At 46.1% G+C, this 13,775-nt stretch overlaps 1 protein-coding gene across 5 annotated transcripts in view; it reads left to right on the top strand.

Moving 5' to 3' along the window:
- The window catches only part of Lrrc8b (leucine rich repeat containing 8 VRAC subunit B), a 65,015-nt gene extending 54,846 nt beyond the window's left edge, over nt 1-10,169 (top strand). For all 5 annotated transcript variants that reach the window (XM_075944265.1, XM_075944268.1, XM_075944269.1 and 2 more), the window contains one exon: nt 5,987-10,169. In XM_075944265.1, coding sequence (XP_075800380.1) covers nt 5,987-6,259 — 273 coding nt within the window. In that variant the 3' untranslated portion in view covers nt 6,260-10,169. The remainder of the gene's footprint in view (nt 1-5,986) is intronic.
- The last annotated feature ends 3,606 nt before the right edge of the window (nt 10,170-13,775 follow it).

Genomic DNA, 13,775 nt, shown 5'->3' with positions numbered 1-13,775 from the left:
TAATGCAACACTAGGGTCTCCTGGAGTCTTTTTCTAGCTTCCATGCTTTACAATGCACCATTATTTGCAACACTTAAGGAAAATGGAACTTCACAGAATCAAGAAAAAAGCGAGTAGCTTCCTGGGCTAAAATATGAAGTAGGACAGAGGGGAGAAACTCTTGCTAGTCTGATCGGCCAAAGGATGAGAGAGGAGAGCCAAAGCGCAGTTCTCCAGAGAATGGTCTGGCCTCTCCATGCTGCTCTCTCCCAACGCGTCCCAAAATATGTTTCTGCTACACTTATATTTGGACAGCGTGAATATTAAAAAGATGCCAGAAAATGGAGATGAGAAGGAAGCTCATCTTACTTTTTTTTAGAATGCTGAGACTCATACATAAAAGAAGTATGCCCGGCCCATGGCAAATGAGAAATCCCTCAACCTGAGGGTTTAAAATCAAAATAGGACCAATTTGGACCAGTGATATATATGAGAATTACCTGAAGAGCCTGTTTAAATACACATTCCAGGACAGCTCTCTGCCAGTAAGTACACACAGACATAAATGCGTACACACACAGACACACACGCATGCACACAGACACGCATAGGCACATAAAGTTTCAGACTGAGTAGGTCCAGTGGAAGACACTCTAGTTGGTATATCTGAAGTTTCTGGATGCTGATGCTGACCTGGTGCCCAAATAGAAAATCACAAATCTAAAGGTTTATCTTCAGTGTCATCTTACTATGATGTTGAGTGATAAGCTAGTTTGGGTTTCATTTTTCCATTGTTACAACTAGAGTAAGACGTGTGAACAATTGTTTGGGAAAGCACTGATTCTATTTGTGATATGGTGACGTCACCACACAAGTGTTGGGACTGTTTAACTGGCCATGCCTTACTTAGATGAACAAGTGAGACTTTTTGGCAGGTAAACCTAAAGAAACCTTAAGACCATTGGTGCTTCTTTTGAAGGTAGGATTGTAGCAGGCTTTCTTGGACCACCAGCCCCCATCATGACACAGAGTCTTACTATTAGTTACGAAAGCTAGGCCTTAGTTTGGGCTTGTCCCACCAGCTCTGACAACTCACTTTAACCTGTTTCCCTTCATCTACATTGTCTCGGGGCTTTTCACCTTCCTTCCTTCTTTACTGGCATCTCCCTCTCTTTCTCCTTTCTTCTCTCTCTGCCCACCAACCCCATATATCCTCTACTGCCTTGCTATTGGTTGTTCAGCTTTTTATTAGACCAATCAGGTACCTTAGAAAGGCAAGGTAAAACAAATGCAACACATCTTCACATAGTTAAAACAGATACAGCGTAAACAAATGTGATACATTTTATATACTTAGACAAATGCAGCATAAACAAATGTAACACACCTTTGCCTAATTAAACATTTATAATCAGATGGCAGTTGGGTAGAAAAAAGCCACACATGTTTTTTTTTTTAATTAAAAAAGTTACGGCTTTTAAACAGCTGGTTTATGCTTTTCAAGACATGATTAGGCAAATTAAGACCCTTAGTCCCTTTGATGCCAAGTTTTTTTGACTTGATGGCTGTATCTGAAATAGAACTCAGACTTTTGATGTCAGACAAGTGCTACCATGAGTACGGGAAGATAGGTTATAGCATCAGGAAGTCTTAGGCCAAACACATGTCATGGCCAAGTAGAATCGTATGACCTTGTGCGCCTTGTCTCAGACACCTGAGCATCTCAGAGTGAACAGGACACCTAGAAATAAGTAGGAGCACTCTCCCTGGAGTGCCGTCAAAGAAAAGAGCCTGAGGTAGCGAGAGAGAAGGAAAGTTGCAGGAAAGTGGGTCCCCTTCGATCCCCCCGCCACACTGCCATGTCATGGATGTGCATGCAGGAACCTAGTTAAAGGCAGTAGGTCACGACAGAGAGGTAGTACGAGGGCTCAGCAGGTCCAGGCTCTTGCCACCAAGCCTGAAAACCTGAGTTTGAGCCCCAGAGTCCTCGTGGTGGAAGGAGAGATGCAGACTTCCTACAAGTTGTTGTCTGATCACCACACTGTGTGACTTACATGCACCCACTCACATAAATACACACAATCAATCAATCTGATCAACACACTGTGTGACTTACATGCACCTACTCGCATAAATACACACAATCAATCAATGGTGCAAAAGCAGGGCACTTAGAAAAGGTGGTTCCGTGGAAGAGTGAAGAGGTTAGAGAGGATAATGGGTGGGACTTTCATCAGAGAAGAGTGTGTGTTTGAAATCATGAAAGGATAAATATTTTTAAAAAAAATATTGTTTTAAAAAAGAAATTACCCACCGATGGAGCAGTGTGACCTGGCACTGGACAGTCGTCGGGAGGCAGAGAGAATATTCTTCAGTATTAGCGTTCAAGATTTTGAACAGCCGGGCGATGGTGGCGCACGCCTTTAATCCCAGCACTCGGGAGGCAGAGGCAGGCAGATCTCTATGAGTTCGAGACCAGCCTGGTCTACAGAACTAGTTCCAGGACAGGCTCCACAGCCACAAGTGTGAGAACAGAACAGCCAAGATAAGATTTCTCATCTGGTCACACAGATGAGAAATGAGATATTTATATTTATAATACATAAATATGTATTATAAATATAAATAAGATACCAGTTAGAATAACAAGTATCTCATAGTATCACTGGAAAATTAAGTCTGCAAAACGAAACCCGGCGGACAGTCAAGAATAAAAGTAAGGCAGACTTCAGGGAAGAGACCAGAGCCGAGATGAAGCTCCGAGGGACACTGCTGACAGAACTCTCGCGTCCATGCTGGGCCTGGACAACTCCTACACAGAGGTCCCCTGTCATTGTCCTTTCCCTCTGACAGCCTCAGTTCCAAGCCCAAATGTGAGCATCTAATTCTCTCTTCCAGGATGTTCCAGTCTCAAGATGCAGGAGACCTAGGGACACGAGAATCTGGTAGTGGTGTGTTGACCGAGATTTCTGTCCTTCCCGGTCCCACAGTCAGTTAGTCCCAAAGAAATACACAGAGGTCTACATTAATTGTAAACTGACTGGCCTATTAGCTCAGGCTTCTTATTAACTCTTATAACTTATATTAACCCATAATTCTTGTCTGTGTTAGCCACGTGGCTTGGTACCTTTTTTGGCAAGGCAGTCACATCTTGGCTTGCTCTGTGTCTGGCTTCCTCTGTCTCTGGGTGACAACTACTGACTGAATCTTTCCTTTGCCCTGCCTCTACTTCCTGCCTGGCTACTGGCCAATCAGCGTTTATTTAAAATACAAGTGACAGGGTAGAGACCATTGTCCCACAGCAGTTTTGCTTCCCCCAAAGCCATGAATAGAGTCCTCAAATCAGGGCAGTCCTCAGGGGACCAGTGTTCATGACAGAGCCCTCAGCACAGAAGGCAGTAGGGTTCTCATAGAAAACATCCATGGTTTCTCTTTGAATCGTGTTTTCGCCCACAGATTGCTCCGTGCCTTTAATGTGTGAATACACACTTGCTTCTCCAAGAGGAGATTGGATTTGACATGTGTTTGAGCAAGATATTTTTCTCTTAGGAACTTGTGGGAAGATGAAACTCACCTTAATAACTAATATAAAAATATAGAAGTCATGTATGGTTCAGCCTAAAGGGGTGTCTTCAAAGAATTGTGTATAGTTTTAGGAACTGCTTTTGAAAATAGGATATCACGTGCTCTAGATTTACACCATGAAGTGACCATGAGCTGGGGTTACAGACACACACTACCACACCCCGTTTATGCCCAGCTAGAGGGCTTCATACATGCTAGACAAGCACCCCAACACCCAAATCACATCCCCAGCCCCAGAATCATCCATAACGTGTACTGTTCCAAATGTGTTTGGTGTTATGAACTGAAAGGTAAATATTTTTTTAAATGTAAATAGTTTAGTTCGGGATAGAATTAGTAGATTAAGTGGGTTAAGTTAGGATGCTGCACCTCAGCTAGGCCCTGGTCTGGACAGAGAAAGCCCTTTAGATAACCACCAGCTCTAACCACTGTGGCTCAGAATCAGAGGGCCTGGTAACCCCTGGCGTGGGCCTAGCCCCAGAGACTCTGTCCACCTCTCGGGCAGTCCATCCCCTACCGAGGACACAAATCCAGAACTGTGGAAGAAGAGTGGTGATCTAGTGGTACAGACAGAGAGTGGTAAGGGCAGTTGCTTCCAGAGGGCACCTAGGGGAAAAGTGGTCTAGCTGCATGGTTGGTGGCCATGTGGAGTTGGAGGCAGAAGTGGACTCTGGGGTTCCCGGATGTGGCGGGGGCTGGACTGCAGTCTTTACTACTTGGGATACATGTATTCTTGGTTTAGTAATCATACCAGACAATATGATTCTCCGGACAGTATTACCCCACTGGAGGTGATTTTGTCCCCTCAAGAAACATTGGCTGAAGATAATTCGGGGTTGTTAAAACCAGGAATGAGAGTGTTACTGACAGCTAGGGGTGGAGGCGAAGAAGGCCGCTAAACATTACAAGGTACAGCACAGCCCCACAGCCAGAATCGTCCCACCCAAAATGTCTACAGCTTGGAGGCTGTTTTCATGCAGCCTGCCTCTGACAGAAAGCTTAAGGCCTTGTGTGATGCTCAGCACTTCATGCCCAGTGCCTGGAAGCCATTCAGAACAGTCTCGTGAATGCCAGGGAGCCGTGCCATGCCTTCCCTCTCTTCGGATGTCTCCCATGTCCCGGCTGAGCATGCCTATGTAAGACCCAATGTCTGAGCTACGAGGAGTGGCTTCCAAAGCAGCTCCCTGCGTGCCTTTCTATTCCGCCTGCCTTTTTCAATATTGAATCCACATAGGTAATAATTTACATCTGTGCTTGAGAAAAAATGCAATAAGCGTGCATATTTTCCTTTGCTTATTAGTTTTAGTGTGGGAGTGATCAATACTGAGCTTTGGTCATAGAAATGGTGAACTTTAGATCTGTTTTCAAGGATAAACAGGGCTGAAAGGGGAGGGGACTTGTGGAAGAGGGAAGTTACAATTGAGCATTTTTAATGCAACTTTGCAATTTTGGATTTCTATGGAAAGAATCCTTTGGAGGAGAGCTGGTTCAGTGGGTTTGCATTAGGCCATCAGAGAACGCCCTAAAGGCCCCTTAGTGCCCTGCATCCAGACCCAACACAGGTGAACTTTCTAGTCCATGGATGCCCCTCGCTCCCAAGGCCCCTGGGTGGAGCGATGGCTTGAGGGGGGATGGTACATGCTCAGCATCTTCCTTGGAGGTCTCATGCTGAATCCATTTCATTGCCCATGCAAAGACCACGTTCATCATGCAGGGAGCTGAGCTCTCAGCTGGAACTGCTCTCCAGTTGACCCCGTTGTGGGCTATTTACCATATTTAACCTCACCTGAGTGTTACGTGTGTCCTTTCATGGATGTGAGGGCGTAGGAAGAAGGGTAGGAACCCAGGAGTGTGTGTCTGTGGAGGTGTGAAGTGGATGTGCTTATATCACCCGTTTGTTTCCATCTCTGCCCTGTAGACTACGGTGTATAAAATGTGAAGGCTCGTTCTCTAAGCAAAGCAGTATAGGAAATAGCCTTGCCTGCCGCTCCCAGGAGGCCCTGGGTGTTGCTCACTGATTAGCATGGCATGATCTTTATGAGGGCTCTGGAGAGTAATTTATTTCTGATCCAGGACTGAGTAATTACCGTTCTCCTGGGGTTTACTGGCTTGTTTTCTTTAATCTGAGAAACGCTGAATGTGTAAGTACTTTCTCTTTAAGGATCACGTTGAGCGTTCAGAACCAGGTTGGTTGTCCACCCACACTCGAGAGTGTAGATGCTCAGGGGCCGTAGTTGCCTTGGCTACACATACCCACGCTGTCCTTTCTCTTTTGCCTGCCCCTCAGATTTACAGCCAATGTGATATCTTTCCCTGTGGGCCTGCAGGCATGTTTTTGAAGAAAGGTAACTGTAATGGAAGTGCATGAATTACTATCGGAGCCAGTCAAAACCGGTTTCACCTGCTTCCCTTCTCCTTGTAGATCGAGATGCTACCAGACGGGCTGTTCCAGTGCAAGAAGCTCCAGTGTCTGCTTCTGGGGAGAAACAGCCTGACAGATCTGTCCCCTCTGGTGGGCGAGCTGTCCAACCTCATCCACCTAGAGCTCATCGGAAACTACCTGGAGACTCTGCCTCCGGAACTGGAAGGCTGCCAATCCCTGAAGCGGAGCTGTCTGATTGTCGAGGACAGTTTGCTCAACACCCTCCCACTCCCTGTGACAGAACGTTTGCAGACGTGCTTAGATAAATGTTGACCTAGGGATCAGACCCACGGCGAAAGCGCTTTTCAAGTGAGGCCCCAGGGCTTAAAGGTAAATGATCTCTCCTGAGTTATGAAGATGAAATTGGCTGATGGTTATGACACACCATAACCAAAAATCTTACCAAATTACCCAGTGTCTAAAGCAAGTGGGGAAAAGATGCCGACACTGGAGTGGGGAATAACTGACCTTTAAATTATTTAAGATATTGTAAGAAAAAGTATACGCTGAGGTGGACTGAGAGGCATGCAGTTAGGGAAGCTTTACCTTTCCAGTCTGTCTTCAGGACTGTATCTCCTTTCAGCCTGTTCCTATTCACACACTTGTTTTCCTGGCTTTCTAGTTTTGATATTTATCTCCAAACCCATAAAGACTCATCAGCATCAACGTCCTTGCTGTATGCTCACCGTTGGCTTTGATTTATAGTCTTCCATTTGTTAGCAGGGCGTGTGTGCTTGGCTTACTCCCCACTTCCTTTCTCATTTGCTGGAATCTTCTGGTTTTCCCCGAACATCCCTGGGAGAATGCTCGCCTTGGCACTCGCCTACGACAGGAGCCAGGGTTCTGAGGACGTGTGACCCTCTGAGCAGCCTAGAAATTAACGGGTTCTCAAAATTGTCTTCTTGTCTGTCATCCAAGCCTTTTTAAAATATGTTAAGAATTTTTTATATGAAGTGTAACATTTTCTACTGTATGATCTCAGATCTCCATCTCTGAGGATACTTTATAAGGTACAGTGAGCATGTGCGTGTCTATAAGAATTTCCTGATTCTGGATTTGAGCCGATTATAATTCTCATGTTTGTATGCATTCTGCTCTCAAAAGGTTTTGTACCCTGCAACTAATTACTTTTGGATGACAAAAACCTTGTTTTTCCCTCCTAAAGTCTCTGAGGGGTTTCCCTGGGAGAGGACAGTTGCATCTTCTACCTCTCCTTGGTGTTGTGCAACCAACCATACGGGTAGGCGTCTCAGTTACTTACAAACTGCTGGAGGGGAGAGGGCAGGATCTGGACTGGAAAGTACTCTGTAGAATAAAGCTGCAGGGCGCCCCTACATCTACACGGTCTCCCGGTGTGACTATGATGGGAGCTGTCTATTCTCCACCTAACTGAGCTCATTGACCTGGCATCCATGCCTCTTAACTCCTGAGATAAATCTTGCTCCTTTTGACTGAGAACTTTGGGTCTGGCCCTTTATTATCGAGCACATCACTGAATAAATAACGCAGACTGGCTCGCTTTGGAGAAATGAACACCGCAGTGTGTTTTTCTCTGTTGGGTCTAGGCATTATGAACCCACCTCTCTTTGGACATTCACTAAGTAGCCCATTAACTGCATCTACACAAAACTGGGAAACACTATGGAACAGAAATCTTCTAAACACGGAACTGTGCCGTGTAGTTTTCCTCTTGATTTGTTCGAAATGCCTCTTCTCTTAGCTACCACATATGCCTGACATTCAGAGAAAAGAATTGCACAGAGGAAACTCAAGTACGGTTAGATACAAAAAATAGATAGAAGGCCCAAAAGCTGCCTAACGCACTATGGTTGGCAAGGAACAGACTAAAAATAGACATTTTTAACAAAGCTTGCCTTCTTTAGAACGGCCAAGCTGAGAGTCTCAGGGAACCGGGCATGACAAGGGCAGCTCTCTCTAGGACCCCACAGACTGGTCCTGGTATAGCCAGGGTTTTCTTATTTTTACTTTTTGAAAAAGTTAGTTGATGATAAATGTTCTGCTGTAGAATCATCACGTGGACCAATTCCAAAGTTAGCTGGAATTTTCTGAAGTTTTGAACATAAATGTTTTATGTGAGGGAGGTTTCAATATTGTCAACCATACTTCATATGAAAAAGAAATCCTTCCCTCTTTGTAGAAAAGAAATTCAAAACACAGTTCAGATTTTCTAACCTTTACCTGACAAGAGAGAACATCCCCATGCCTTGCTTACCAGTGCAAGCATCGCCTACCTCCTCAGAGAAATTCCCTGGGAGAATCAAACATGAGGTACAAGTCCTTTTCCCACACTAGGCTGTACTGCTGGAAACCATATAGCTCTTGATACCACCGTTCTGAGGTGTCTTTTGTATTTGATGCTTAGGCAACAACGTTGAAGTAGCTTTTCAAGCTAACGCACACTAAGGCAATGAACAACCCTCCCATCCGACTGATGGAGATCTGTGTTAGCTCTGGCTTCGCTGCCCTTTGTTGAGAGTCACCTCATACCTAAGAGAATTGTAAATGAAGAAACCCAAACATCAAGGATCGACAGCAAAATTCTGGCTTATAGTATGATGGTATGGGCTCATGTCACTCGCATCCACACAACAGTACAGACAGACACACGTCTCATGTTTGTAAATTTCACTTAGGTTAGTCTAAGAATAGTAACTTTTTAAAAATTCATTACTTTAATCATGAGGTATTCACTTTCCTTCATTATGGTATTTAAAACCAAACGCTACCTTGGTTTGCAAAGGCGTGTGTGTTCCCCCAAGTTGGAGCTTTTCCGTCACCTAGGTCAGGGTGGGTCTCTGCGGTATATTGATGCTGCGTTTTCATTTAATCTCCTGTGTGTCACCATATTTCTCTGTTAATGAAAAACAGGTTGAATCAGGGTACATGAAAACCTTGGGGTCTCAGTGATGTGGCAAGCTCTACTTGGTCTGCTTCAGTGTGCTAATACGACTTATGTATATAACGTTATTCCTTGATGGTGAAATGGTTCTGCTCATGTTTTATAATTCAGATGTCATGTTTAATTAAAATATTACATTAATATTGATGAGTTCATTAAAATTAGCCAAACCCTTTTTTTCTGTAGACTTGACATGATTTCCCTGTATTTTCAGTAAAATGACCTTCCCGTCTTTATATTTGGTTCGTGCTGGTCCATCCACACATGGTACGTTCGTCTTCACCACCTCACTGTATAGAAGCCGTGTATTTGTGCGGTAGCAATTGCAGCAACATCAAGCATGCTCAGTCCTTCGTTCCTGCTGCAAGAATCCAGCTTCTGGTCACTTTGGTTTCATTGATGACATACTGCATTGGAATCTGTATTAGTTTCTAGAGAGTGAAAGATCAATTATAGAGAGAAAGGAAGGCTTATTTTTCATCCTGGAGGGGGAAAATGCATAAATTTAGACAGTGTAAACAAGCAACTCCTGCAGAATGTTCTGGGTGTGGCTGTGGCTGTCTTTACCTGTGTGATGTGGGAAAGCTGCAGAAGGCCCCCTCCCTGTCTCTTACCCGCAGCTTCGATGTCCAGGGAACAAGTCTACTATGGACTTCATAACTATAATCTCTTCAGCTTTTTTTAAAAAAAAAAGTATGCACAATTTCATCGACATGGAAGTATTAACAGATTATATGAGTCAAAGTACTGAGTTGAGATGGCTTCTCGTCGAACTTAATTTCATACACGTTTTGAATCTAACACAAAATACACCATAGCTGAGAAAAACGATTTTGAATGCCTTCTGCATGTTCATCATTTCAACAGACCCGGTGCAGTTTTTAAAATACAAGAGGTATAGCGTTAGAATGGGCGTGGCCTGTGCTTGCATCTGTCATGTGTCAGTCTTTATTATAACACTGCACAGTAAGACCTACAGTTCTGTGCTCCGTTCTAATAAACAATGGGCTGATCTCGAGTGGAGACTCTTTTGTTGGCGTCCAGTGAAGGCTAGCATTTGTTACTTTATCTTTGCCATATATTCGGAAATGTATATCTGGGTTTTGTTTCCAGAATGAATTACTAGAAAATGTAAAATTGTGTTCAATGTTTTTGGCTCCATTCTGTAGATCTGGGTAAAATCTGCTGTTTTTAAAGTATCTTTTGTGTAAAAAGATTCGATTTTTATAATAAATAACAAATAAATGATTCAGTGGAAACCAAGCGGCCTCCGTTTTGCCTGTTTTTCCGTTGGTGCTCAGCATCCAGCGGTCATCTCTCACTTCTCATGCCGTGTGCTGTTATGTACTGACAGTGGATTTCAGATTTACAGGCAAATTTCAGTGGCTGGGTTTTCTGAGTGTGCAGCAGTGGGCGCTGAACAGCCAGCCTTGGACTGGGGGTGATCTAGCAGTGGCATGAACAGAGATGGGAGTAAGTGCGCTGTGCCCATCTGTGCTGACTCCCACCTCCCCCCAGAAGTTCCAGGGGCTCAGCAACCAGCCCTGCCTCCCGCCCTTCCTGCTGGCACCTGTTCCTTCATGCGCTGCTAACACCAGGGCTGAACAGTGTACCCGATAAATGAACTCTTAAGTAACTGTTAAACGGTTCTCAGCAGGCTTAGTGAAGGGAGAGAAAACTGAGTACAAGACAAAATAGGCGTGTGATAATTTGATGTTTGGAATCAAATACTTTCTTAACGGGACTGGGAAAAGGCTGAGCAGGTAAAACACGTCCTGCCATCCGAGCATGTGAGGACCTAGGTGTGGGTTCCCAGCATCCAAGTAAAGCCACGTCTGTAATCCCGTGCTCTTACAGCTAGATGGGAGGGGCAGTAGGAGAATGCCCAGAAGTTCACGGGGACGTGGGAAACCTGAAGACCTCTGTCTGACCTTCACACTCTAGCCCGTGCGTGAGTGCCCCTACGCGCATGCGCACACAGACACTCGATAAGGTCTTACTCTGTGACGTGAGTGCACTCACACCTCTTAGAAAGCTGGCAGAGGAACTCATCTTTGTCAGAAGTGAAGCCTGAACCACAATACAAACTGAAGTATCCGGGGTCATATACAGCCTCCGGCCTTGGGCTCCCCTAAGTGTGTAGGAATGGGAAACGCATCTTACCACGGCAGTCATGGGTGCCACAGGCTTCCCTGGCTTTCTGGGAAGTGCTTGGGTGAGTCAGGGTGAGCAGCCCCAGGAGCCTGCGGTCCCTGGGGCTTCTTCACTCCAGTGTCTGCTTCCCCCTTTCGAGATGGCACCTCGAGAATGTGGTGAGCGTCCTGACCTGGGAAGGGAGGCTGTGTGGGTTACTCTGGGGCTGGATTTGTGTCTCTGGAGCTGCAACTTCTGTGCTGTTTCTGCTTCCTTCCTTGGACTCCGTACCCGCTCGGTGGCTCCTGCTTCTACAAGTAGCCACAGCCCTGAAAAGAATCAGAAGAACAGCCATTTTGATGTGTGATCTTTTAAAGTTCAGTTCTTCCCATCTTCTCGGCGCTGTCTTGTCCTTGACCCTTAACGCATAGCTTTTCAGTCTTTGACACAGATTCTATAAAGCCTGCACTGAGATTTTCTAAGTAATTAATAGCTTGAGCCCCTTGTTGAAGGCTCAGCAGGCATTTTTTTTTACTCTCTACCTCCCCCTGCTGCTGAGAGGATGGTAACGCAGAAGCGCTCTATAGTCGGTGTGGCTCCAGGTTCTTCATTGGAGGAACAAGTTCATGCCGTCCTTACCAAACAGAGAAAACAGACTCCGTGCTTTCTGTGAACCCCAAACCTCCCGAGACAGCCCCATTTCCTCACTAACTCTTCACTTCAAAGCCCTCTTCTCTCAAGCTTGTCCCACGCTCTAAACCCTCCTGGTAATTTCTAGAAGTTGCCAATTAAATGGCATCTCAGACTTAGATTCCCTAAGCTTCCCTACAATCTCTCAGTCTGTACAATTATCTCAGCCAGTCTTCTCACCTGTAGGGTAAGGGCCTCAACGCCACGTGCATAAAACGCCTATGAGGTTATGAAACAGCCCGAGCTAGAGAGCAGCTGCTGGAGGCTAATTTCTTGCCTGGTGTGGCCTTTTAACCAATTACCTGCTCAGGTTCAGCCTCACTGGGCTCACTCCGTCTCAGTTATTTGGCACAAAGGCTCCGTGCAGGACCTCCCCGTGTGAGCACTGTGGGTGATTCAGAATTTGACACCTGCCAGGGTGGTGGGGGCACAGCCTTTAATCCCAGCTCTTGGATGCAGAGGCAGGCAGATCTCTATGAGTTCCAGGCCAGACTGGTCTACAAGAGCTAGTTCCAGGACAGGCGCCAATGCTACAGAGAAACCCTGTGGGGGGGGGAGGTAAGACCCAATTAAAAACATGAACAAAAACCTTGGTTTGAATAGCCAACATAGACTTGGTAAAGATGGAAAAACTGGTTTTCTGTTCATAAAAATCATGATGTCCCCTGCCCTCTTGTATGAATCTGCAGGAGAAACCAGAATCCTGCTGGGGACTTGAAGGTGTAAAGACATCACATCCCAGCCTTCCTGTCACCGGTTCTCAACTGTCAGTCAGCCCAGGCCTCATGGGTAGGCTGCCTGTGGCCGTACCGCCAACCCCTTCACCTTCTTGGCCCACTCGTGCCTCTCCCCAGACCACACTCCCTCCAGTAACACCGCTCCCCTCCCCTCACAGCCTCATCCGGCCTGTGTGCCAAGCTTACATGTCCTTACCCATCACTTCATCCCATCACCAGGAATACTAAGTAGATATTGGTCCAAAGAAGACACTTTGGTTTATACTCCGCAACATTAATATTTTCAACATTCTCTCTTCCTCCATAACTGAAAGAATAAGATTTACCCAGTATAATCCGGTAACCTATGGGATTGCAGTCAGAAGATGGAGCTAACTGGCCCCATATTCCCAATTATCCTAATGACATTTCACCCTCGGGCGATTAGCAACTCTAGGCACCTGTCCAAAGGTACTAATGTCTAGTTCAGCATGACCTGGCACACGGTACCCGACTCCTGGCCATGACTACTTCATTCTCGGCGGGAGTTAGCAATCAACAAATTAAAAGGCGATTTTGCTCTCAAAATCCCTCGCAGGTGTGAGAGAGCCAAGCAGAAAGGCTTTCCTCCCGGGAGCTGCTCAACTGCACCACTAGGGGGGATCAAACGCTGCCGGTATGGAAGGAGTCTTTTCCCCCAGAAAAATGATTTGGCTTCACAGCCCTGCCTTGCTATGGCCATAGTAGTGCACAGAGTGCTGAGACCCTTTGAAAGACAGCAGTTGCCCCTCCCTCTTCTGAGTCAATCAAGCTGGCCTGTTCATGCTCCGTGCGAGGGAAAAGCTCAGAGGTCTCTCCGATTTCTGTGTCCTAGTTTCTGTCTCCTGAGCCGGTGTCACCAATGCCAACGTTATCATCTAATCTAGTCCTGCAGACAGAGCTTACCGGCGAGAAAGCACCGTGGAGAGATTCCTGAGGAAAGGTCACAACCCGCAGAGGGAGAAAACAGCCCTCCCTCCGCTGACGGAGCCGTGCGGCGCCCCTCCCACGGCCCAGAGAGAGCTGCTCCGCTCTGCGGGAAACACGGGGCCTTGCTCTGTTAGAGCTCAGATTAGCAGCCGCGTGCTGCCTCGCTGAGTCCAAGGTAACAAGCTGCAGCCTTCCCGTTGGGAACCCCTTGCTGCGCACAGGGCATTGCTGACTGCAGGCTCTTGTTCCCATTCCATACACAAACCGCTCAGCTCTCAGAAATCTCTCCAATGGGAACCATTCCTGTAAATGGCCCGAGTACCTCCCGTGGGCTTTAGGAATGCGGCTGATGCTTAAAGCC

This window comes from Microtus pennsylvanicus, chromosome 12 (assembly GCF_037038515.1).
Source record: "Microtus pennsylvanicus isolate mMicPen1 chromosome 12, mMicPen1.hap1, whole genome shotgun sequence".
In the NCBI taxonomy this organism is placed as follows: Eukaryota; Metazoa; Chordata; class Mammalia; order Rodentia; family Cricetidae; genus Microtus; species Microtus pennsylvanicus.
This window is presented reverse-complemented; position numbering and strand designations above follow the sequence as displayed.